General features: G+C 36.8%; 12 protein-coding genes across 12 annotated transcripts; 9 read left to right on the top strand and 3 right to left on the bottom strand.

Moving 5' to 3' along the window:
* Positions 1–996, top strand: B0P05DRAFT_533504 (uncharacterized protein). Its single transcript, XM_051577216.1, has 4 exons — positions 1–31; positions 80–152; positions 199–333; positions 376–996. Coding segments are annotated over exons 1-4 (735 nt in total). The 5' UTR covers positions 1–29; the 3' UTR covers positions 901–996.
* Positions 997–1,150: 154 nt separating this feature from the next.
* B0P05DRAFT_465691 (kinase-like domain-containing protein) lies at positions 1,151–2,977 on the top strand (the record flags this gene model as incomplete). The annotated part of the gene is made up of 7 exons (XM_051574284.1): positions 1,151–1,238; positions 1,292–1,625; positions 1,674–1,793; positions 1,868–1,901; positions 1,951–2,169; positions 2,218–2,462; positions 2,509–2,977. 7 exons carry the CDS (start codon positions 1,151–1,153, stop codon positions 2,975–2,977), a joined length of 1,509 nt encoding a protein of 502 aa, XP_051437172.1.
* A 5,138-nt stretch (positions 2,978–8,115) lies between these two features.
* Positions 8,116–9,087, top strand: B0P05DRAFT_487479 (uncharacterized protein; the record flags this gene model as incomplete). Its single annotated transcript, XM_051575275.1, has 4 exons — positions 8,116–8,462; positions 8,522–8,543; positions 8,593–8,839; positions 8,894–9,087. Coding segments are annotated over exons 1-4 (717 nt in total), but the record flags the coding sequence as incomplete, so codon positions are not given.
* A 531-nt stretch (positions 9,088–9,618) lies between these two features.
* On the bottom strand, positions 9,619–10,455 carry B0P05DRAFT_533479 (Calcipressin-domain-containing protein). The gene is made up of 2 exons (XM_051577215.1): positions 10,087–10,455; positions 9,619–10,040 (listed from the first exon to the last, which is right to left on the bottom strand). Exons 1-2 carry the CDS (start codon positions 10,441–10,443, stop codon positions 9,654–9,656), a joined length of 744 nt encoding a protein of 247 aa, XP_051437170.1. The 5' UTR covers positions 10,444–10,455; the 3' UTR covers positions 9,619–9,653.
* A 113-nt stretch (positions 10,456–10,568) lies between these two features.
* B0P05DRAFT_465960 (mitochondrial outer membrane translocase complex, subunit Tom20 domain-containing protein) lies at positions 10,569–11,244 on the bottom strand (the record flags this gene model as incomplete). Its single annotated transcript, XM_051574300.1, has 4 exons — positions 10,569–10,652; positions 10,711–10,853; positions 10,901–11,086; positions 11,127–11,244. The coding sequence occupies 4 exons, from the start codon at positions 11,242–11,244 to the stop codon at positions 10,569–10,571; spliced, it is 531 nt and encodes a 176-aa protein (XP_051437169.1).
* Positions 11,245–11,517: 273 nt separating this feature from the next.
* On the top strand, positions 11,518–11,892 carry B0P05DRAFT_569950 (uncharacterized protein; the record flags this gene model as incomplete). The annotated part of the gene is made up of 2 exons (XM_051581281.1): positions 11,518–11,751; positions 11,800–11,892. 2 exons carry the CDS (start codon positions 11,518–11,520, stop codon positions 11,890–11,892), a joined length of 327 nt encoding a protein of 108 aa, XP_051437168.1.
* Positions 11,893–12,091: 199 nt separating this feature from the next.
* Positions 12,092–13,827, top strand: B0P05DRAFT_533471 (uncharacterized protein). The gene is made up of 5 exons (XM_051577214.1): positions 12,092–12,288; positions 12,316–12,396; positions 12,417–12,498; positions 12,546–12,688; positions 12,760–13,827. Exons 1-5 carry the CDS (start codon positions 12,145–12,147, stop codon positions 13,711–13,713), a joined length of 1,404 nt encoding a protein of 467 aa, XP_051437167.1. The 5' UTR covers positions 12,092–12,144; the 3' UTR covers positions 13,714–13,827.
* A 376-nt stretch (positions 13,828–14,203) lies between these two features.
* B0P05DRAFT_533469 (60S ribosomal protein L2) lies at positions 14,204–15,274 on the top strand (the record flags this gene model as incomplete). The annotated part of the gene is made up of 3 exons (XM_051577213.1): positions 14,204–14,245; positions 14,448–14,652; positions 14,712–15,274. Exons 2-3 carry the CDS (start codon positions 14,450–14,452, stop codon positions 15,271–15,273), a joined length of 765 nt encoding a protein of 254 aa, XP_051437166.1. The 5' UTR covers positions 14,204–14,245; positions 14,448–14,449.
* A 1,778-nt stretch (positions 15,275–17,052) lies between these two features.
* B0P05DRAFT_533466 (actin cortical patch SUR7/pH-response regulator pali) lies at positions 17,053–17,821 on the top strand. The gene has a single exon (XM_051577212.1). The coding sequence runs from the start codon at positions 17,061–17,063 to the stop codon at positions 17,685–17,687; it is 627 nt and encodes a 208-aa protein (XP_051437165.1). The 5' UTR covers positions 17,053–17,060; the 3' UTR covers positions 17,688–17,821.
* Positions 17,822–17,868: 47 nt separating this feature from the next.
* On the top strand, positions 17,869–19,108 carry B0P05DRAFT_487466 (uncharacterized protein). Its single transcript, XM_051575274.1, has 2 exons — positions 17,869–18,662; positions 18,711–19,108. The coding sequence occupies exons 1-2, from the start codon at positions 17,896–17,898 to the stop codon at positions 19,009–19,011; spliced, it is 1,068 nt and encodes a 355-aa protein (XP_051437164.1). The 5' UTR covers positions 17,869–17,895; the 3' UTR covers positions 19,012–19,108.
* Positions 19,109–19,900: 792 nt separating this feature from the next.
* B0P05DRAFT_533461 (40S ribosomal protein S30) lies at positions 19,901–20,320 on the bottom strand. Its single transcript, XM_051577211.1, has 2 exons — positions 20,274–20,320; positions 19,901–20,212 (listed from the first exon to the last, which is right to left on the bottom strand). The coding sequence occupies exons 1-2, from the start codon at positions 20,274–20,276 to the stop codon at positions 20,018–20,020; spliced, it is 198 nt and encodes a 65-aa protein (XP_051437163.1). The 5' UTR covers positions 20,277–20,320; the 3' UTR covers positions 19,901–20,017.
* Positions 20,321–20,478: 158 nt separating this feature from the next.
* B0P05DRAFT_19744 (40S ribosomal protein S1) lies at positions 20,479–22,208 on the top strand. Its single transcript, XM_051573195.1, has 4 exons — positions 20,479–20,926; positions 21,025–21,040; positions 21,099–21,137; positions 21,415–22,208. The coding sequence occupies exons 1-4, from the start codon at positions 20,923–20,925 to the stop codon at positions 22,154–22,156; spliced, it is 801 nt and encodes a 266-aa protein (XP_051437162.1). The 5' UTR covers positions 20,479–20,922; the 3' UTR covers positions 22,157–22,208.
* The last annotated feature ends 21 nt before the right edge of the window (positions 22,209–22,229 follow it).

Genomic DNA, 22,229 nt, shown 5'->3' with positions numbered 1-22,229 from the left:
TTTTTTTTTTCTTTCAACATAAAAAAAGAATGTAAGCCAAAAAAAAAAGTTATAGGTTAAACTCACATGTCATGCCTAGGGCTGACTATTGGGTCTCACAACAAAGACATTGGTGCAAATACTGTAAAAAGTACATACAAAACAATAAACCCGTAAGTTATTCATACTGATAGTCCAAATGACTTATGTTTTATCCAGTCGATTGCTTTGCACGAAGCTGGGGGTGCACATAAGACACGCGTAGAGCAATTCATGCGTAACATTTTCAAAAAGGGAAGACAGGATCAAGAAGATGCAGCGAATATACGTCGTGAAATTCAACGTATTGAAATGGTAAGTCTATACCTTGATGGATACGATCTAAATGATGTATAGGCAGCTGCTGGTGCAGTAGCGCTAGGGACTAAAAGTAGCATGCCTGCTCCTTTACCGCGTGCGCCTTCTTCCTCAGCACCCGACAAAGTATTAGACTATCATATTATACCTAATGATCCAGCCCCTCCTACCATTCAAGAACTACGTCAACAAGCCATAGCAGCAGGACTGCCAGTATTACAGGGACGAGAAGAATGGGCATTGAATAAGGAAGTTGCTAAAGTAGGTGAATGGGAGACAGTGGAACCTGTTGCGCCACCTCCACCACCTCCTGCAGACGAAACAAACAAGAAGCAGGCTTTCACTACGCATGATCAAAGACCTGAATTTCAAGACGATGATGAACATGATGAAGAGAATCTACATAGTTTCAAGATAAGAGAAAAGGAATTTCCTGCTGATTTAGACATTGCTCCCGAGGAAGAACAACAAGAAGGAGAAGTAGTGACATTTAAGAAGCGTAAACTTGGCAGTGATGAATCAGGATTTAAGGCCAGAAAGAAAAAGCCTCTTCGAAAGAAATAATATTCAGGGTCTTTCTCCTGCTTTACTGCCTCCCCTTTTCTTATTTATATATGTATAAAATAAACCTTGTCTTAAAGACAGCATGTGACTAGGAAGGAATAGGATGATCAATGCAATATGATTATAGTAAAAATGAGTTTATTGGTTAAGTGTTAGATTGTATGTGTACCCATTTATTTATATCTGATCTTCCTCTCTTTCTTTCTTCTTTTTTTTTTTACTTTTTTTTTTACTTTTTTGTTTTATAAAGATGTCTAAAGAGCATTCAACTGTTCCTTCCACTCTAGACAGCATTGGTGATTATATCATGAGCTCCACCATTGGTTATGGATCTACAGGTAATATATATATATATATATATATTAAGATCCAATGATATTCAACATGTTAGGCCAAGTAAAACTAGGTATTCATCAATGGTCTGGACAAAAAGCAGCTATCAAAATCATACCACGCATTCAACTCTATTCTTCTCTTAAAATCACTCAAGCAGTAGAAAGAGAATTAGCTATCCTCCAATTGTTACATCACCCAAATCTGATTGAACTCTATCAAATACTACAAGACAATGAAAACATTTATTTCATTACTGAATATGTGCCTGGAGGAGAACTTTATTATGCTCTGAGTGATAAGAAAAACAATGGATTGTCCGAAACAGAAGCTAAACAGTTATTCAGTCAAATAATCAGCGCTTTAGCTTGGTGCCATGCTCGTCATATATGGTAAATAGCAAACAGAGCCTGTTGATATATGCTTATGTTTTGATATAGTCATCGAGATCTTAAGCCAGAAAACATTCTGTTGGATCAAACAAAAAAGAAGATCAAAATTGCTGATTTTGGTATGGCAGTCATGCAATCCACTACTAAACTGTTGAAAACAAGCTGTGGGTAAAAAAAAAAAAAAAAAAAAAAAAAAAGAAGCTTGTTATGATATCATGATGATTACTAACTTTAAAAAAAAGATCGCCACATTATGCTAGTCCAGAAGTAGTCCGAGTAAGCTGTCTTCACTATCTTTATGAAATTGACAAGCATACTGTTTTAGGGAATTCCTTACTACGGTCCAGCTGCAGATGTATGGTCTGCTGGTGTGATTCTGTATGTTTTGTTGGCTGGAAAACTACCTTTTGATGACCGCCACATTGGTCGATTACTAGGCAAAATAAAGAGAGGGCGTTTTAGACAATTGCCAGACTGGGTTTCATCTTCTGCAAAGGACCTTGTTTATCGCATGTTGGTTGTGAACCCAAACAAACGTATCAGTGTAAGTTCAACAAAAAAAAAAAAAAAACTACGCTAACATGGTTCATAGTCAAATGATATTCTATCACATCCATGGTTGCTTTCATTTCCACTGTTAAAAGGTGAAGATACTCCTTCAATGTCACTTTCTATCCATTCATTTTCATTTCGCTGTAATCCTTGGCATGACAGCCAATTGAGATCACCTTCCATTTATCATTCAAATGATTTAGATGGCCCTACTCGAGAAACACTCAAAGTACTGTGGCGAGATTTGAGTCATGAACAAATCTTATCTGCTCTTATGGAAAAAGCGTAAGATTGTTCTATTGTGCTCTGTTTCACTAACTGTGTCTACCAGCCCAAATGTTCAAAAACTTACTTTTCAATTATTACAACAGCGACAAAAAAGAAGATCGGCAGCTTCTATGAACACAAGTCATCATGATTCTAAATTTGCGTATTGTTTTCATGATGATAGCCGTGTGCTTCCTCCTCCGCGTATGGAAAATGATGTTATACCCTTTTGTTTTATACCTACTATCATGCATACTCTTGTTCGATACAAGCCAAGTGTTCAGACAACCCGTTTTCATGTGACAGCAACTCGATTTTCATTCTCAAAAAAAAGCAGTGTACGACAAACAATGACAACATTGAGAAGTTATCTTATCTATCAATACAATAAATGGTTGAGTAAAAGAAAACGACAAAGACGAAACGACCAAGTGTTTTCTGTACACTGTGTGGCAACATCAGAATACATTGCTGCTGGCAAATTGCATTATATTCTATCAGAGGTTTGTTTTATACGCATGATGGTCAATTGACATTGTGAATAGCATTTCGAAGGCAATTTAAGTGGCTGTATGTGTCCTGATGGTAGAATTCTTTGGTCAGGAAGAATAGGTAAATCAAAATGCGACATCATTGTGTTACTTAACTTATGAATAGATGATACATCTATTTATAATGATGTACATTGTAAAACGAGCTTTATCTGTAAAATGAAAAAAACAGTAGATGCTAAATCATTGTTCACTATCACATTCTATACACACCAGAACGACCCACTATTTATGGAGCGACTAAAGACACTATTCAAACAATACGAACGAGAGTCAAACAGTCTGCTTCAGTCCATGACTCAAATAAAATAATGTTTAAAAAAAGCAAGAGAAGCTTATTCTTTTACTTTGAATCCCAATTTTGTTGTATTACTTGATACCACATTAAATTTTAGCACTTGTCACTCCATTATATCTCTACAAGTTGTTGCGATCTCTGCCTTTGTCCTGTAACAACGTACTTTTCCTATCATGATTACTATCAATAGAGAACAAGCAATTTATATATTTTTACTATCAGCTCTATAATGAATCAAACGTCTCTAAATTATCCAAGTTGATTGACAATATGGGGGATATTGAACTTTGTTATTGCGATAATCCCACGGAGCCGATGCTCCTTTACCGACTAAGAACAAACCAAAACCATATCAAGTTTAAAACATATGTCAGCAAGGAGTTGACTTCGTCTCAGGCTGAACATGAAGAAATACAAAAAAATCAATATTCTCCTCACTAAGTACACAAAAAGAAGACATCTGATGCATATATGTTAATAATCTTGTGTCTTTTATACAGCAAATGAACAGTATATCATACAGTTTTTAAATACTTGCTTCCTCCCTTATGATCTGAGCAATGATGAAGTTCAGAACAAAAAAAATAATCTTGCAAACAGCGATATACTCTCAAAACTTTGTACTATGCTTAATGTATATTCTAAAGGCTACCTATCATAAAATCAAAATAAATTTTTCATCTCTTTCTTTTAAGTAACCTGGTATGACATGACTTGTTTATTCATGTGGTAGAAAAACCAGGCAAATACATGTTTCAACAATCCATACGAATCTTTGTCTTTTTTTAGGCATATAAAGGTGTCATAAAGCCTGCTACTACACGTATAAATACGCTGAATTCCGTCAAACCATATTCACTGATATACAAGGTACCTTTGGAGTTGTTTTGGACAAAAAAAAAGCGATTTATAGAATTTGCCCAACATGACCATTCGACTAAAGGGTATTAGTCATGAAAAAAGCTCGTTTAATCACTTTTGATCTTATTTTTTATATCAATTCTTAGCACTGTCTCAAATGCACCTGCCTCTTCACTTTGACCATTACTCTTAGTGTACGCGGCTCAATCAATAAACACAACTTAAAAAAAAAGATCTTATTTTTGATGCTATAAAATGAAAAACAGAGTTATTGACAAGTTTAAATACCCAAAATGTGCACCAGACGCTGCAGTTTTTAATAAATGTGTTCGCTTGCCAACTGTACTATAAAGATGATACGTTAAGAGTGAAAAACATCGAAAACGTTTTTGCCAATTCAATCAATATTTTAGCAGCAAAGTTTTTATGCTTTCTATATCAACGGACTCAGAAACCAACGATCTACAACTTTTGTCACTATACCAAAGCCCAATAACTGCGTCTTTATACAGTTCTCAGCAAAAGCCTGATTTTTATTGCGGCGGCAAAAAGAGTTGGAGTCACCTTCCATTTCAATCTCCGCGGCATAGTTGCATAGTAAGTCCTATGTCCATTTACCCCCTACACTTGCATTAAAGATGCATATCTTTCTGTTTTTCTTTGTTTTTTGACGCGCTAGATAGCAAACAATATGTTCTATAAGTTTGTATCTAGCAAATTCTATATACCATTTAGAGCTAAAATGCTCAAAGCACAGCTTAAACATGCCAATCTTTGATGGACCATTACTCAACAACCACACTATCAAAATAGCCCGTTTTTTCATTTAAAGCATGTTTTTTTGAGCCCAGAAATCGAATGGTATCATTGGTTTGGTTATTGGATGAAATTTATATTTTTGATCATGGAGGATCCACGGAGGTTCGTGAAGATGAAAAACAAAACTCGATCAGAAAATTTTGGAATGAGCCAATGTAGTGACAACTCCCTCTCTTTCCCTTTGTGTTTACCTTGAACGACGAGACCAACAAATAAAAGAGATAAACCAATAATTAACAACAGAAGACTGTAAAGACTATTGTAATTATAGAGAGATAGACACAAATAGAGAGATTATAACCTTAGGCACAGTTCCTTCAAAAGACAATGAAGATATATGTAAAAGAAAATTTATAAAAAGATTTTTAAGATTGATTTCTTGATTTCTTGATTTCTTGATATCTTTTATTCCTTCTAAAGTTCTTTAAGCTTTTATACCTTCTTTAGAATAAATTTCTACAAAGACAATTGCTTGTCATTAATCTAGAACAGATCAAACTTGCCCAAAAACAATCACGTTTGAAATGTCAAACAGGAGAACAATTAATACAATTAAATTATAAAATTCAACAGATTCAAACTGAGATGAACTGTCAAATACAATAAACAAAATAAAATAAAATAAAATACACAATTAAATCACAGCAAAATATCATGAAACAAAATACGGAAGAAGTAGGACAAATAAGGAACCAAAAAAAAAAAGTACAACAATTGAAACCCAGACCCAACAATTGACACACCGATCGGTGGTTTTGACTCGAATCTGATTGAGTCTGACAGAAGACAGAACCATTGGCTGAAACCTTTGGAACACCATTGTACAATCAGACCTGGACCAAATCACACCAAACTTTGTATGTACCTTAAAGAACATCAGAGACATGTACCATTCCAATTTGAAGATTTGTTAACATAATAGAATCACCAGAAAAACCGCGAAAGAGAACGAAGAAGCGAACCAAAACAAACATGCACACATGACAGTAGGTCTGATCCAACCCGCTAACCAACACTTGGCGTCGAGAGCGGAGTTGGAAGCCACTTCGCCTCCCAAAGCCACCAAAACTAAACCACCCTATGCACAGATCGTAGCAGCTAAGAAGAGGATCTCACTGATCTACAAAAGCATATAACAACCTCATGTCGAAGCAGAGGACCAGCTTTCGACTCTTCAGTCCCGCATCTATAGATCTGCCAAACCATCCGGAGCCCTTTTACTTGATCTCACCGAAATTCGTAGCGAGTATACAGGTTTTCAAAGTCTTCAGATCGTACTCGAACAATATCCCGAAATACATGGGCGTCGATTTCTCAGTGACGGCCCACACTGTTATTTGGAGCTCTACATTCATCCAAAGGGCGATGAGAACGATATTATTAACACAGGTGTGATTTTCAAAATAAAACAAAAATTCGGGCTCTTCCTTGTCGCTCGGTAGATAGCGATTATACGATCACGACCATCAGTTTGACCCATCTTCCCTTATAACTGAACCTATATTAGGTATTTTTATGGGATCTGATTATGCAGTAATTGGTAAAGACAAGAACGACACACAATATCAAGATTTGAATCACACTATTAGCTGGTACGAATCTTCAGACCAAATTTTTCATTGTACATGGAATAATATGCCTACCTGATGTAGATATTGCCACCAAACGGGTCATAATAAGTCTGAATGTGAAAAATCTAGAGCATGAATCATCTGCTACAACTGTCAACACCTTGGACACCAATCGTTTGAGTGTCCTCGCAAAGCACCTCTGAATCCATCGAAGAAGCGCAGAACACCAGTATCCAAGAAGCAGAATGTTGAGGACGTCTTATCTCATGCCACTAAGGAGGATCAGCCGGCCCCTTCTACTGAAGCCTTAAAATTGCAACATGCACCAAAGAACCAACGTGCCGTCCTTCCTCGAACAAAGAAGAATTTGAAATTGATAATTGTGGAAGATTACATCAGCGCTTTTGATATTTTGGAAACTGACGGAAGTGATGGTGAAGGCCTCGATTATATGCCAAGTGGATTCTATGATAGTAATAGTGACAGCGACAGTGCCAGAGAGGAACTCGAGGCTGAGAGTGGTATATCCGCTATGGAGTTAGATGCAGTGAAGGAGGATGCAATGACAGCCTTGGCTAATTTATTGCTTGTCCAAATGGATCTCAAAATGTCTTTGATGCAACACATGCATCAATTGCAAAAAAGAGCCGCCGAAGGATCATTAAATGAAGTCGAACGTAACAATTTGACAGACCTTTATCGTCAATCAACTCAGCTGGAAGAAACAATACAGAAGAGTTTCTCTTCTGCAGAGTAGTGGAAACAATAAGCCACAAACATCTATCTGACATCATCAGTCAGATATCCACCTCTCTTAGGAAACATACTCTACTCCTAGATGATTTTAATTCATCCAAATATTTTCTCTCTCTCTGCCTTCTTAATTCTCAGCTCATCCACGCTACACTCCTCCGCGATGTGTAGCTAAAACACATATTTTTGCATAGTAAAATACTATACAAAAACAAAGGTCTGATCCAGCCAAATCAGATAAGACAAAGTCTAGGTACTTCTGATGAAAAGAAAGCGAGTCTACTAAGACGGAAAAGGCGAGTTGATTTGAGTATTGCCTTCAAATCTGTACTCAAAGTTCATGATACACTGTAGTTGATAGGAATACTACTTTTATCTTCACTTTTAACAGCTCTTGATTATTCTACAATACATGTCAAAGGTACATACCAAGAATTAGTAACAAGAAATGAAGAAAAAGGAGTGTAAACATTCAAGGAATACCATGAAGCGAAAAGCAAAAAGTAAGCAAAATAGTGACTCAACCAATATGCTTGTCATTGAAATCAAACAGTGGCAAACAAACTCCCCCAACTTCCGATTATGGCAGTAAATTCTCTCCTTCTGACTTGCTTTTCTCCTTCCAAGGCTCATAAATACGTTTATCCCCTATTCTCTTATAAAGCTCGAAAAGCATATTATATTGTTCTTAAGGTACAAATAAATTGATCCCCCTACCTGTAACGTCTTCTTTCTCAGTAATATTACCCCTTTTTTTATGTTTATATATAAATCCTTCTCCTTGTTGTTTACACCTCTTTCTTTCTTTATGCATCAAACTCTTTTCATCCTTCTTTTTATTTGAAAGTGCATTATTTGACATAGTACTTCTTTCTTATTTTGGATTTGTGTATCTATATAAATATATCAAGATGATCAGTGGTTGGATATTATTCGCATACTTTTTAAGTGTACAATGTCAACAGACTTCAATAACATACAACCAACCCACAAATAAAGTGATTACAGCGGGTAAATATCATTGTAGCTTCAAAAACCCATCATGTTTAACTTCTACACTATCAGAAGCGTGTGGTTTAAATGGAAATACAGATACTATTTGTTCGCCAAAACCAGAAGATCTCTGGAAAAATGGCACCTGGTATCCCATCACTTGGAACCCAATGTAAAATAAATGCTTAATATAGTTTTTTTTTTTCTATTGACTTATCCCTTTTTCTCTAGGTATCCTTCTTATGTTGCATCTGTGAGTATACGTGTCAACACTTTGTTTATGTTTTCTTATTTTACCATAGCCTACATTAGATATTTACATTTATTTTATTCGAAATTACCAAAACATACTGGTGAAAAAGATAACCAACATCAATACTTCAAAGGGAACTGTGCCTGTACTTGTGGACAATTCATGGCGACTCGATTCTTCTGCTCACACTTATAATACCATGATTTATATTTTACCAAGTGAATTGGATCCAGATAAGGAATTGGAAAATAGATTTTCATCGGATTATCCACCACCTGTTTACAACCGGGTAGAGCGTAATGTAACATTGTTTACCTTGACTGTATACTTAGTATGTTTGCATACAATAGAATTAGCTTTAGTGCCTATCTTAGCATCACTTTCTATCACAAGCACATCTCAATCTTTATCCTCTTTCACTACAACTGTTAGCTCTACATTGTCCAATTCGAGACCTATATCCATATCCACACCATCACCTACAAGCTCAGATAGTAAACAAACATCAGACAGACAACAACAACAACAACAACAACAACAACAAAAACAGCAAAAACAACAACAAGGTGAAATTCAGCCATGGATCATTGCCGTTGTTGTCTTGGCATGTCTAGCTGTACTAGGTGCTTGTTGTTTAATCTTTTGGGTGATGCGACATGGTCGAAAAAGAAACACTGTTTATGGAGAAAAAGGTCATTTAGGCAAGTCCATGCCTTATCATTTCAAAGCATTTTAATTAGTGTTTTATAGCATTGAATAGTACAGCAAGTAGTTCTATGTTTCCCGAGGATCGTCCGCCTGTGCTCCAAACACTTCCCATTGAATCATTACCAAGACCTCAATCAAACGCCTCTATGTCTGAGCCTCCTTTTACTTCAACAGATGCAATACTTATTGCAGACACATTTCGTCAACGTATGCGAAGACCTGAATGGCAACAACAACAACAACAACAACAAAATAACGCTAAAGAAGATGAAGAAGAGAAAAGACGTCAACTAAGTGAAGAATTACTCAAAAAAGAATTGGAAGCCGAAGGAACTCTGATGAAAAAAGTGGGTAGTAAAAGAGCTCATTTGACTATATCTTAAAATAAACATATTATCTATTTTATTTCTTAAGAGGAGGCATGGCTGTTGGCGTCAATTGTTGCATAAGCTTCTTCCTTGGTATGCTTGCGCCACTATAGCCATCCCAGTCTTGAACAGTAATAGCAGGTAATTCTTCAGGCTTTTCAAGACCTTTTGAACAGACAATCGAAACCGTCTTGGGTGCTACTGGTCTTTCTTCTAATTCAAGCTCATCATCATCTAATTCATAATCAGATATTTCTGCTGCGTGCATCAAATCAGAAGCTAAAATAGCTTGATTGGGTGCGTCTTCTTCAATCTGTTCCCAACCTTCACAAGGTGATCCAGGTGGAGAGATGAGCAAGTTACGTTGAAACTGAGGTACTTGAAGTGAATTGGAGTTGGGATCGACATGGATGGCAAAGTGCTATAAGATGGATGAGTTGAATGCCAACTTGTCTGCTTGAACTTGCCTGTCCGAAATAAACACGAATATCAAATACCTGTTTGCCTTGATTTTGCCAGTCTTTTTTGAGGTCTATGTTTTTCTCTGCCAATTCCAAGATTTCTGGAAATGGCTCTCGTTGTTTCCATGCCAATATGCTATGATTGAGTGTCTTTTTCGCTTCAAGAGCATGTGTTGTTTCTTGATAGATAATCATGAGACGTCTAAATCCCTTCATAGGCACAAATGTGTACAGAAGGCCAAATTTGGCAAAGGCATCATGAATAGTGAGCATAGCATCATCGCAGCCAAAAAAACATAGAGGAACATCTGGTACAAGAAGTGTGTTGGTAGCAATGGATTCTGCTTTATCAAAGTGCGTCATTTTTTATATATAAAAAAAGAAAGAAAGAAAGAAAAAAGAGACAATGCATCCCTTTTATTTATTTATTTATTTTACAGTTTCTATTTATTTTTTTTCCCTGCTGTACATATTACAATCTAAATTGTTTATTCGACTTCAATATCAACACCAGTAGCAGAAGCAGCAGCAGCTTCAGGTGTTTCTGTTTGTTGACCTTCCATAGCCTTTTGCTATTTAAATCATAGTCAATACCTTCCTTTCTTTCTCTCTCTCTTTCTTTTTACTTACTTCAATAGCTAATATAGAAGCAATAGTTTGGAATACAGGTTCAGGAATAGTCTTTTGGTAGATCATGATTAATTCCATAGGTGCAGGGTACACCTTAAGTGCCTTATAGAAAGGCAAAATAGCATCATCATAATATTGTGGACCTATTCAACCTTGCTTAGCTTCTCCTTTTTGCTTGATAGATTTTTACCTTGTCCACACAAAGCTTCACCTGCTGCAACTTGTTCCATGAAGTATTTTTCCTTTTGTTCAGGTGAAGTAGGATAGTTTTCTCTAGCACATTCAACAATCACTCTTTCGATTAATTTTAACTTGGATTCAGTTGAACTCTTTTCAGCTTCCTTGGCTTCCTTGACTGCCTTTTTACGTTCACGTCCTACCTATATTAGAGGGGGTTACAACAAAGACATACTTACTCAACTGTCTTCTGAACTCGGGGTTACTGCGTCTTTGAGAGTCAAAATAGACGAGATAACCAAGACCCAAGGTAGTAAGTACACCTGTGGCAATCAAAGCAACAGTAGAAGTCTTCATAATAAAATAAAAAAGAAAAAAAAAGATTTTGCAACCAGGGCTTATTTCTCGAGTAGATGAAGCGGCAGTTTAATTCATGCACACAGACCCTAAAATAAAAAATCCTTAACAATAACGTCACATCAAATAAAGAGCGATCTATATGCGTATTCTAGCTATGACATCAAAATGATATCTGTTTCATTTTTTTCCTGTAAGATCAACGTGTATATAAACACATATGTCGAGGCCCTCTTTTTTCTCTCTCTTTTTTATTCTATCTCTTTATTAAACATGTACGCTGCCACAAGAAAAACTGCCATTGCTGAAGCCACAAAAGCCTATCGTTCTACTGTTGCCACTTCATTGATGTCTACCTCTATTCAAACGACTACACGATCAATGTCTGCCTTCTCTCATATGTCTGATAATGACCCAGAGGTTCTCCAAAAGGAAAAGGAAAAGAATTTGAGCAAAAAAGACAGAAAAGAATGGAACGAAAAATTAGCCTCTCATAGTGAAGCTGCTGTAAGTTCATTTCATTCACACCATTGCATTCATTGACATAATTATTAGGTCAAAGCTGATAAGGAACGTGAAAAGCCCATTGAACATTTACAGTCCGAAACCCTTGAAGACCTCAAGAAGAGGGAAAGCGAGGATAACTAAACACCTTCTATTTCTTGTAAATAAAACTTCATAATAAACTTGTTTATGTAATACATCATGCATTCATATTTGTCATTGACAAGTGCTGTTTTTTGAATTCCCGGAAGGGTCTATCTTGGGCGGAGTGTGCTACAAGTGACCGTTTATGCTTGGTTTAGTCGGTTTCATTTTTTTTTTGCTTGTACATTTGAGCAGTAAGAAAAAAAAAACTCGGTTTTCTCTTTCTTTCGTTTTTTTTTATTTCTTTTGAACATGCCTATTCAACCTAGAACAGCTGCATTGATTACTGCCGGTGTCGCAGTTACTGCCGGTATTGGCTACTTGGTCTATTTTGACTATAAGAGACGCAATGATCCTACACTTAAGAAAAAAATCAGTAAGTTTTACATACCCCCGGTTTAGGTTGTCTAACATGCCATAGAGAAAGAAAAGAAGAAGGCCAAAAAGGAAATTGAAAAGGCCAAGGAAGCCGTCAAATCCAATGCTATCCAAATCATTGAAAAAGTTTTGGCAGCTGCTGACAGGCAAACAATGCCTTCAACCCCGAACAAAAGGAAAAGTATTTTATGGAGCAAGTAGCTGCTGGTGAAGCTCTTTGCAATCAAGGTAAAGTTATTTCCAACGGGAGATTGAAACTTAGAGGTGTCATTTAGGTGAAGCTTATTATAATGATGCTGTATTACCATTCTATATGGCCTTAAAGGTTTATCCTGCACCTATGGAATTGATCATGATCTATCAAAAGACCATTCCTGAACCTGTATTCCAAATGGTCATTAATGTCATGGCTGTTGATGTAAGTATATATATATATATATATATATATATATATTGAGTGAAGCGATCGAGACTGATTAAATCCAATAGCAACAAAAACGTCAAAACTTGTTTTATGAAAAATTCCCTCCTAAAGAAACACATGTCAAATTGTCTGAATTGCCTGCTGGTGTCAATGAAGAAGGTACACCTGTTGTTCGCCGTTCTCTTACAGCAGACAAGGACATTGCTGAAGGCGAAACCATCTACTCTGAACGTCCTCTTGTGTCTGCCTTATTCCCTGAATTAGAAGGATCTCACTGTAACTTTTGTTTGAAGTCTCTTTCTGATGACAATAAGGTTGAATGCTCTACTTGTGATTTGGTTGCTTTCTGTAGTCAATCTTGTCGTGAAGATGCTAATGAGGAATACCACAAGTATCTTTGTTCCCACAACAAATCAACTGAAATCAAGGAAGCTGATGAAGCTGATGAAAAAAATGTTGCTTTGGAATTTTTCACTACATCCAAGACCAACAACACTAAATATCCTTATATGATCGCTCGCTTTTTGTCTGCTATGGTTGTTGAAGAATTGAATAAGCAAAAAGAACCTACTTCCAATGAACCCACTTTTGGTGCCTGGGATCATGTTGATCGTTTTAGATACTTGGAAACCAAGCCTAGCGAAGAATCCAAGGCTGAAATCGACATGTTGAAACAAGTCTTGGGTCCTAAAGTACAAGGTATCAGCGAATTCTTGTCCGAAGAAATTTATTTGATGCTCAAAGGCAAATTACTTTATAATGCCTATGCTATCCCTGCTACTACTGAAGTCAGTTTGAGTGAATCAAAAGAACACATGAGATCTACTGATGCTGATGCTAAATATATTGCTGCTGGTCTTTACAAGATTTCTACATACATTGGCCAATCTGAAGATAAGCCTAATGTCAGACTGTCTTTTGATCATGATACTCTTTCTGTCATTGCTACCAAGGACATCAAGAAGGATGAAGAACTCTTGGCTTCGTATACTTTGCCTGTTCCTAAAAAGGATGAATAAATAAAATAGACTTTTTAAACTCAAGGTGGTCGATCTTTTCATTGATTGTCCTACAATAACATAAATTACAAACTGTTCTTTACTAAATAAATACGCACGTCATCATGCAATGTACTATAAAAGAGCTATTACCCTATTGAACAGACTCATTTGTGTTTTCAAATAAGAACATTCGTTCCATTGTATTTGGTGACCAGTCCTTGGTCAGTTGAAAATTTTTCATAGTAACATAATTTGACTGGTATTAAAGACATATCAAACAAATGATGAATATACCGCTTTACTCATATGTACTAAAGGGAGTCTTGGTGGTTTATCTAATGTGAAAGGTAGCTCATATGTCTCTACAATAGATTATAGACTTTATATGGATCAAAATGCATAAACTGTGTCCGGCTTTATCCGGGTCGGAATAAGCCTTGAGCTGTCTATTTTTTTTTTTTTTGAGTTCATGTTTTGATTCCCCTACAACACATATGGACAACCAAAGGCAAAGCAAATTAGTAAATCTTCCTCTTTTTCCACTAGTTAGGCAAGTATTCCAAACCGATATAAATGGATGGATGATGGATGAGCGATCAATAGATGACTTTAGGGGGTTGACGATGCATCCATCTTCATTCAAATCAGCTATTTCTTTATGATGTGATTGAGACTAACCTCATCTTTTTTTTCTTTGTATCTTCACCATTCAACTCATTTCAACTTTGTCGATATTTTCATTGATACAACAGATATGGGTCGTGTTATTCGTGCTCAGAGAAAGGGTGCTGGATCCATTTTCAAGTCCCACACCGTTGGCCGTAAGGGCGCTGCTCAACTCAGAGTTTTTGACTTTGCTGAACGTCACGGTTACATTCGTGGTATTGTCAAGGAAATCGTTCACGATCCTGGAAGAGGTGCTCCTCTTGCCAAGGTCGTCTTCCGTGACCCCTACAAGTAAGTAAAAGAGAAAGAGAAAGAGAAAAAGAGTAAGATTACTTATGCAACCTGAATAGGTACAAGCTCCGTACTGAAACCTTCATTGCCACTGAAGGTATGTACACTGGCCAATTCGTCTATGCCGGTAAGAAGGCTTCTTTGAACATTGGTAACGTCTTGCCTTTGGCCTCCATGCCCGAAGGTACCGTTATCTGTAACGTCGAAGAAAAGGTTGGTGACCGTGGTGCTATTGCCCGTACCTCTGGTAACTATGCCACCATCATTGGTCACGGTGAAGATGGTAAGACCCGTATTCGTTTGCCCTCTGGTTCCAAGAAGGTCATTCCCTCTACCTCTCGTGCCGTTGTCGGTATCGTTGCTGGTGGTGGTCGTATTGACAAGCCCCTCTTGAAGGCTGGTCGTGCTTACCACAAGTTCCGTGTCAAGCGTAACAGCTGGCCCAAGACTCGTGGTGTTGCCATGAACCCCGTTGATCACCCTCACGGTGGTGGTAACCATCAACACATTGGTAAGGCCTCTACCATGGCCCGTGACTCTCCTGCCGGTCAAAAGGTTGGTTTGATTGCTGCTCGTCGTACTGGTCTCCTCCGTGGTACCAAGAAGATCAAGGATGCTTAAACTATTGGCTCTTAAACAATTTCTTTTTATCAATAAATTGAACAGAATACACACACATACACTTTATTTAAAAACTAGGGCTGTAAGTTTATTGATCTTTGCAGACATCTTTCAGCCTATTTGTATAAACTGTAGATCCATTGACTAGCAAACGCAGAATACTCACAGTAGATACATTGCTTTGAAAGACATTATTCTAGAGCGTATATATCCATCGACATCATACACACTTTGTTATTCCTAAATAACTTTGAATTCCATTTGGCACATTTAATATGCTTTTGATGCTCAATGTGCGCCTTTTTTTTTCAGTAGTAAGCTTATTGGATGATCTTAAATCATATCCTGGATTTTCGTAAATAAACCTCCAACGTAAACTACTTTTGAATCAATCTGACAAATAATCTCTTAGCATAATAACACTAGCGGCGGATTGGCAGCCCACAGGCGCAAGTGTGTTTTTTTTGGAGTTTCTTATGTTTGAGCACACATAAAAGAACATATTTATGCAAAAATAATGCAAGAAATCGTCATTTTGCCCTTATGATACTTTGCGAAATCTTCATTTTTTACTGTTTTGCAACTGATGGTCGATAGAAACATTTTAGACATGATATATCTTGGTACGAGTTGCTTCTCTAGGTTTGTAAAATACACTCAAAGCATTAGATTCGCAAAAGTACAATAAAAAGTGTACGCTACAGCTTGAAAACAGATGATACGCTTTTGAAAGATAGCTCATTATCCTGGTAATAAACATGCTACTCTCTTTACACCATTCGATGCGCCGTGTCTATATCTACCAGCTTTGTTAATGTACTTTTTTGATAGCTCTTCCTATTTAGATACTTTTAGTCCATTATTTTTCCTGAATTTCTAATTTTTTTTAAAGGGTTTTATTTTTTGCTCCACGTAGACTATGACTAAAGTCTGTCAAGAGGTGGTCGCAATTTTAAGAGATATCTTGAATTTCCAAGTTTGATTTTTAGTTTTTGACATGAGACTACTAATTTAAGCTCAGAGTTTTTCTTAAGGGAACATATATTTTTAAAATGACATAGTAATTCCATTTATACGGCTTTGTACAGACTTTTTTTTTTTTTTTTTTAAAAAATGCCATATAGATGTCAATCAAATAGGTTTGATCTATATATCAGCTTTTTGTAATCCACTACATATTTTTAACTCGTATTTACTATTCTTCGTGTTTAGACTTTGTTGTGTTACTTTGGTATTGTACAATGTCACGGACCCAATGAATAAGCCTTATTTAACTCGGATATACGCTTTTTGTATTGACAACAAAGAAAAAAAAAAGAGGTTTGTATGTTTCAACTTATGCCAAGAACGAATTTCTGGAAAACATGCAAGCCATTTGTGCCTGAATTAAATTGTCCCATCTCTTTTTCATCAGCATAGACAACGTCATTTCATTTTTTTTTGTTTTTTTTTGTTGCTGTTGTACATAGATCGAAATGACACATACAATTCTCTCTTTTGTATTCTTCATGACGATAATAAAAAAGAATTTGACCATTGAGATATGACGTATTGAAAGTGATGCGTGTTACATGTTGAGGATTGTAACTTTCTATATTTGTACTGCTCAGCCCTACGTGCATTTGCCAAGATGAGCTATGATTGGATGATATGTACTTATTTAGGCTATAGCTTGTTCTTAAAAGGTTTAGTTTTCATAAAAGCAGCAATACTATTTTTAAAATGAAAAAAAGTATAAAAAGCCAAACGATGAAATCAAACCCATTACTTTACTTATTATTATTATTATGAGCTTTTTTGGATTTATAGCCACTTTCTTTACATTTGCTGCACTTGTTCTTCAAGTGTTTACCATGATTGGCTCAACCTATAATCAACCGTTTTTACGTTCACTTTATTTTGCCAAAGTGAATGATGCAAGCGAATTTCTGACATTTGGTTTATGGAATTACTGTACTGGTTCTGGTGATCATATCTTAAGCTGTAGTCACCCTACACCTGCTTTTGATTGGAGTACAGTAGACAATATCAGCCAATACCTTCAAATCAACCACATTGACAAAGTCTTCTTGACCAACTTTATCTTATACTGGATTGCTTTGGGCTTTACTTTTATTGCTCTCATTATCACTATCATGAGTAGTTTTAGAAGAGGTCCTGATTTCTTGGCTTCTCTTATGACTTTTATTGCCTTTGTTGTCCAACTTGTCGTGTTTGTGATTGTCTTGGTGATTGCAGTCAAAGGCGTCAATGCTGCTAAAGATGCTGGTAGTTCAATTTCCGGTAGTTTGGGTCCTTCCACTTGGATGACACTCGGTGCTTTTGTTGCCTTATTGTTCTCTAGTATTTCTTACTGCTTTGCTTGTATTTGTGGACCTGGTCGTGTTCGATCTTCTGAAAAATATGACTATTAGAATGAATACCAACTACTACTTTTTATATATATATTTATCTCTTATTGTATCATATATCATCCTGTACACTTTAATATGTAATAAACCAATGCTTTATTTTCATTGGATAGTTTTGAATGTCACTTTTGTTTCTCCGTTCCATTTTAAAACCAAAAAGAAAAAAAAACCTTTTTTTTTTTTACTCTTTCTTTTATAGGTAGTATAGACAATGGCTTTGAAAGAATTCACTGTGGCAGAAATCACCAAGCATCAAACTGCTGATTCTTGCTGGGTCATTTATAAAAATAAGGTCTATGATGTGACCGAGTTTTTAGAAGGCCATCCGGGTGGAGATGATCTTATTCTTGACTATGCTGGTAAAGATGTGACTGAAGTGATGAAGGATGTGCTTGAACATGAACACTCAGAATCAGCATATGAAATACTGGAGGAATACTGTATTGGCGTAGTCAGCAAACAACTATCACTCCATGAACAACGTATGCAATTATTAGAGGAAGAAGAGGAAAGCAAGACATTTGGCAAAGAAGATTTTATGCCTCATGAGACAGACATCACATCTGATGTTAAAAACAACCAGTTTCTGGATTTAAGCAAGGCACTTGTCCCTCAGTTGATTCGTGCTCGTTATACAAAGGAATTTTATCTTGAGCAGGTTCATAAGCCTCGTTACATACCCACGTCTGCTATCTTTTTTGGGCATCCTCTGCTTGAGCCACTCACAAAGACGGCTTGGTATGTTGTCCCTACTGTCTGGATTCCTTATGCTTCCTATCAATTACACCAGTCATTAGCTTATGGTAATATGAAGGGCACAGGATTATCGTTTGGTTTGGGTATGCTTATCTGGACTTTACTTGAATATTTGCTTCATCGCTTCTTTTTCCATTTGGATGATATGTTACCTGATCATCAAGCTGCTTTTGTCCTGCATTTTGTGATTCATGGTTTTCATCACTATCTACCTATGGACAGGTAAAATAGACATAGTTTCATCAGAAGAAGACTAACCTATAAATGTAGACTTCGTTTGGTCATGCCACCCACGTTGGCCATCATCATTGCATACCCTCTTGTCAGCCTTGGTCATTTCTTGTTCCCTCCTATGATGGCTCATGGTGTTATTGCTGGCGGCTTTATAGGCTATGTCTTGTATGACTGTGTTCACTATTATCTTCATCATGCCAAAGTATTCAAATACCATTTTAGAGAAATGAAAAAGTATCATATGGCTCATCACTACAAAAACTATGAAGGTGGCTATGGTATTACTTCTAAAATTTGGGATTATTGCTTTGGTACTGAATTGAAATATGTGAATTAAAACTACTTATAACTTTGTATTTTTCCTTGTAATCTTAATGTAATAAACTTTTTAGAACAGATCAAACTTTTATGATGTAATTGATCTTCCCTCTCACAAAAGAACAAGTGGCACAAACAATAAGCTCAATTGTCGTAATATCGTCATACTACAACTTAGTCTTGTTTTGAAGCCTATATAAATCAAACTGTTTTTATTATTTTAACGATAGATCAAACATGGGAAACAATCTTAGCTCAACCAACACAAGAAAGCAGAAAAAAGTAAAATTACCTACTAAAACCAAGAAAAGGTAAGAAAGACAAACCTGATGTATAATTGACGCTTGATAGATCCTCCAAAGTACCAAACAAGGTCGACGGTCTTCGTAGACTTAGCTTGGGATCGAGTTCAAAGAAAGAGAAATCAAGTAAACTGGGTCTTGATTCAAACAAGAAGCGAAATCGTCGTAGAAGTAGTGGTACTTCCAATGATTCATTCCGTAGATTGAAGGCCAAAATAACACCTGGTGGTACCAAGAAGAAATCAAAAAAACATGCTAGCACTACAGATCAAATCATGAACAAATTGAGTCCTAACACTACTGCAGAGACCTCAAGAAGAAAGAGCATTGGCAATCCTTTTAAGAAAAACACACCTCCACCTAAAAAGAACAAGATTCTCTAAACAGACTTAGTGCTTAAATATACTCTCCCTCTCTCTTATGCAAATCAGATTATATGAAATAAAATATGCCTATTCACACAAACACACACACACACACACACACACACACACACACACAGACTTATAACCGCAGTATATATATTTCTCTCTTTCACTCCAAGTCCTTCCTATTTCGTTGACTATATGCGTAGCAAGAACAACAATAATAATAAAAGAGATTATGTTAGTTGTATGATTGATATGTTTAGCCTTTTTTTTTATTCGAAAGTTGACGAATTGCTTCAGATGGGTTTCGATTCAAAAAAAAAGTTGAACAGGTCGATTGTCATGAAGGAGCAATTTAAGGACCAGCAGTAGGAGCAGGGTTCATTCTACGCTTACCACCAATTTGGGCGGTAACGTTAACGAAACGACGGTTGTAAACTTGTCTCTTCTTAGCACGACCAGTCTTGGCCTTCTTCTTTTCTTGCTTAGCAACCTTGGGAGTTTGAGACTTGACCTTACCGGCACGAGCCAAAGAACCGTGAACTTTACCCTATATGATGATGATGTTGTATTAGACGGATGGGTGGATGGTTGTTTAGAGTGGATGTTACCATATTAGATGAATATAATCTACAAAGAGAAAGATTGACTACAGGATGGCCTTTCTTTACTTGATATAATGCTCACCAGAAAAAAATCATTCGGACCGGACTACATAATGTTTTCGGACCGAAACATTGCACTTTACTCAAAAAGGGAAATGCCATTCATAGCATCCAAGATCAAACAGTGAACGTCATAGGTATGCATAAAAGTTTCTGTTGTATGTAGAGCGTTTGCATTGGGATAACAAAAAAGAAAAAAAGTAGCTCATAATCCATTGCTGATTTTCTTTAACAAGTAAGTCAATGAAATAACAGCAATGTGTTAAAGACACTAGCAGTTTGGCCTTTGGAAAGAGAGATCTCTTTGCATTCCAATTATTTTTTTAAATTTTTATATTTCAAAACTAATGCAGAAGATTCCTGTAGACAACACATGAGACTCTTTCAATTATCCCAACACAAAGACATTGCTTCATTGAAGCTTAGGGATACTTTCTTTCGAATAAGTAGCTGTAATCATCTCTATTGTATTGAACACCGAATAAAAAAAAAAAAAGGCCGTGACTTTTCGCGGCTACATTCAATGTCCGCTCCTTTGGACTGAAGGTACCCATCCACTCCAGAAACCTTAGAATACTCCTTCTTAATCGATAATATGGGTACGTACAAAGCATCCATCCATCCCAAATAGATGGAAATCAAGGTCTTATACAGTATACTAATCAATGCACTTATTTGTTCTCCTTATAAACAACAGCTGTCGGCAAGAACAAGTAAGTTATCATAGACACTAGGAATAACCTGATACTAACATGGTGCTTTCTCTTTTAGGCGTCTTTCAAAAGGAAAGAAGGGTTTGAAGAAGAAGGTGTAAGTTGATCTAATTTGAGATATACCTCAACAATCAAAGAAAGCACAATAGCAATCAGACGAGATCATTGACTTGATAGCAACCATCATGCTAAAAGGTTCCTGCAACACGCATTGAATCCATTAGCTTTGATTATGTAGATCAGCATTGTTTTTATGTTATACACTCAACCAGAAACTATGGCTCTATGTTGAGTCAATCTATGATCTCGTTTTGATTGTTGATCGTCTTTGATCATGAACATGTTGAAACAGATATTAATACATTTTTTTATAGCGTTGACCCCTTCACCCGTAAGGACTGGTACGATATCAAGGCTCCCTCTATGTTTGACGTCCGTCAAGTTGGTAAGACTCTCGTCAACCGTACTCAAGGTCTCCGTAACGCCAACGACTCCCTCCAAGGTCGTGTCGTTGAAATGTCTCTTGGTGATCTCTCCAAGGACGAATCTCGCTCTTTCCGTAAGATCCAATTGAAGGTTGACGAAATCCAAGGTAAGAACTGTCTCACCAACTTCTACCGCATGGACATGACCACCGACAAGCTCCGTTCTATGGTCAAGAAGTGGCAATCTTTGGTTGAAGCTTTCGTTGATGTCAAGACCACTGACGGTTACCTCGTCCGTCTCTTTGCCATCTCTTTCACTGCTCGTCGTCGTAACCAAATCAAGAAGACCACCTATGCTACTTCTGCTCAAATTCGTCAAATCCGTAAGAAGATGTTCGAGATCATGACTGAAGAAGCCTCTGCTTGTGACTTGAAGGAATTGGTTGCTAAGGTCACCTCCTCTGCTTCTCAATCCGCTCAAGATGCCATTGCTGTCCGCATCGAAAAGGCCTGTCAAGGTATCTACCCTCTTCAAAACACTTACACTCGTAAGGTCAAGATCCTCAAGGCTCCCAAGTTCGATGTCTCTGCTCTCTTGGCTCTTCACGGTGGTGCCGCTGCTGCTGGTGATGACACTGGTGCCAAGGCCTCCAAGGAATTTGTTGAACCCACTCCTCAAGCTTCTGTCTAAATAATAAATTTCTGTCATAAACTAGATTTCTTGTCGTAAAAAAAAAAAGCCAAACGTCATTGTTTTTTGAAAG

Source organism: Gilbertella persicaria (assembly GCF_025201335.1).
Source record: "Gilbertella persicaria strain CBS 190.32 chromosome Unknown B0P05scaffold_10, whole genome shotgun sequence".
NCBI classification, from domain to species: domain Eukaryota; kingdom Fungi; phylum Mucoromycota; class Mucoromycetes; order Mucorales; family Choanephoraceae; genus Gilbertella; species Gilbertella persicaria.
The sequence above is the reverse complement of the archived record's forward strand: the minus strand, read 5'-3'. Positions and strand labels throughout refer to the sequence as shown.

Coding starts and splice junctions, on each gene's coding strand:
- B0P05DRAFT_533504 (XM_051577216.1), top strand. Junction 153..198: donor ACATACAAAACAATAAACCC/GTAAGTTATTCA, acceptor TGTTTTATCCAG/TCGATTGCTTTGCACGAAGC. Junction 334..375: donor AAATTCAACGTATTGAAATG/GTAAGTCTATAC, acceptor AATGATGTATAG/GCAGCTGCTGGTGCAGTAGC.
- B0P05DRAFT_533479 (XM_051577215.1), bottom strand. CDS start 10,443: ATGACGCACTTTGATAAAGCAGAATCCATTGCTACCAACACACTTCTT. Junction 10,041..10,086: donor TTCGTGTTTATTTCGGACAG/GCAAGTTCAAGC, acceptor TCCATCTTATAG/CACTTTGCCATCCATGTCGA.
- B0P05DRAFT_533471 (XM_051577214.1), top strand. CDS start 12,145: ATGCCTATTCAACCTAGAACAGCTGCATTGATTACTGCCGGTGTCGCA. Junction 12,289..12,315: donor GTAAGTTTTACATACCCCCG/GTTTAGGTTGTC, acceptor CATGCCATAGAG/AAAGAAAAGAAGAAGGCCAA. Junction 12,499..12,545: donor TGAAGCTCTTTGCAATCAAG/GTAAAGTTATTT, acceptor GGTGTCATTTAG/GTGAAGCTTATTATAATGAT.
- B0P05DRAFT_533466 (XM_051577212.1), top strand. CDS start 17,061: ATGAGCTTTTTTGGATTTATAGCCACTTTCTTTACATTTGCTGCACTT.
- B0P05DRAFT_487466 (XM_051575274.1), top strand. CDS start 17,896: ATGGCTTTGAAAGAATTCACTGTGGCAGAAATCACCAAGCATCAAACT. Junction 18,663..18,710: donor CACTATCTACCTATGGACAG/GTAAAATAGACA, acceptor CTATAAATGTAG/ACTTCGTTTGGTCATGCCAC.
- B0P05DRAFT_19744 (XM_051573195.1), top strand. Junction 21,138..21,414: donor AAGGGTTTGAAGAAGAAGGT/GTAAGTTGATCT, acceptor ATTTTTTTATAG/CGTTGACCCCTTCACCCGTA.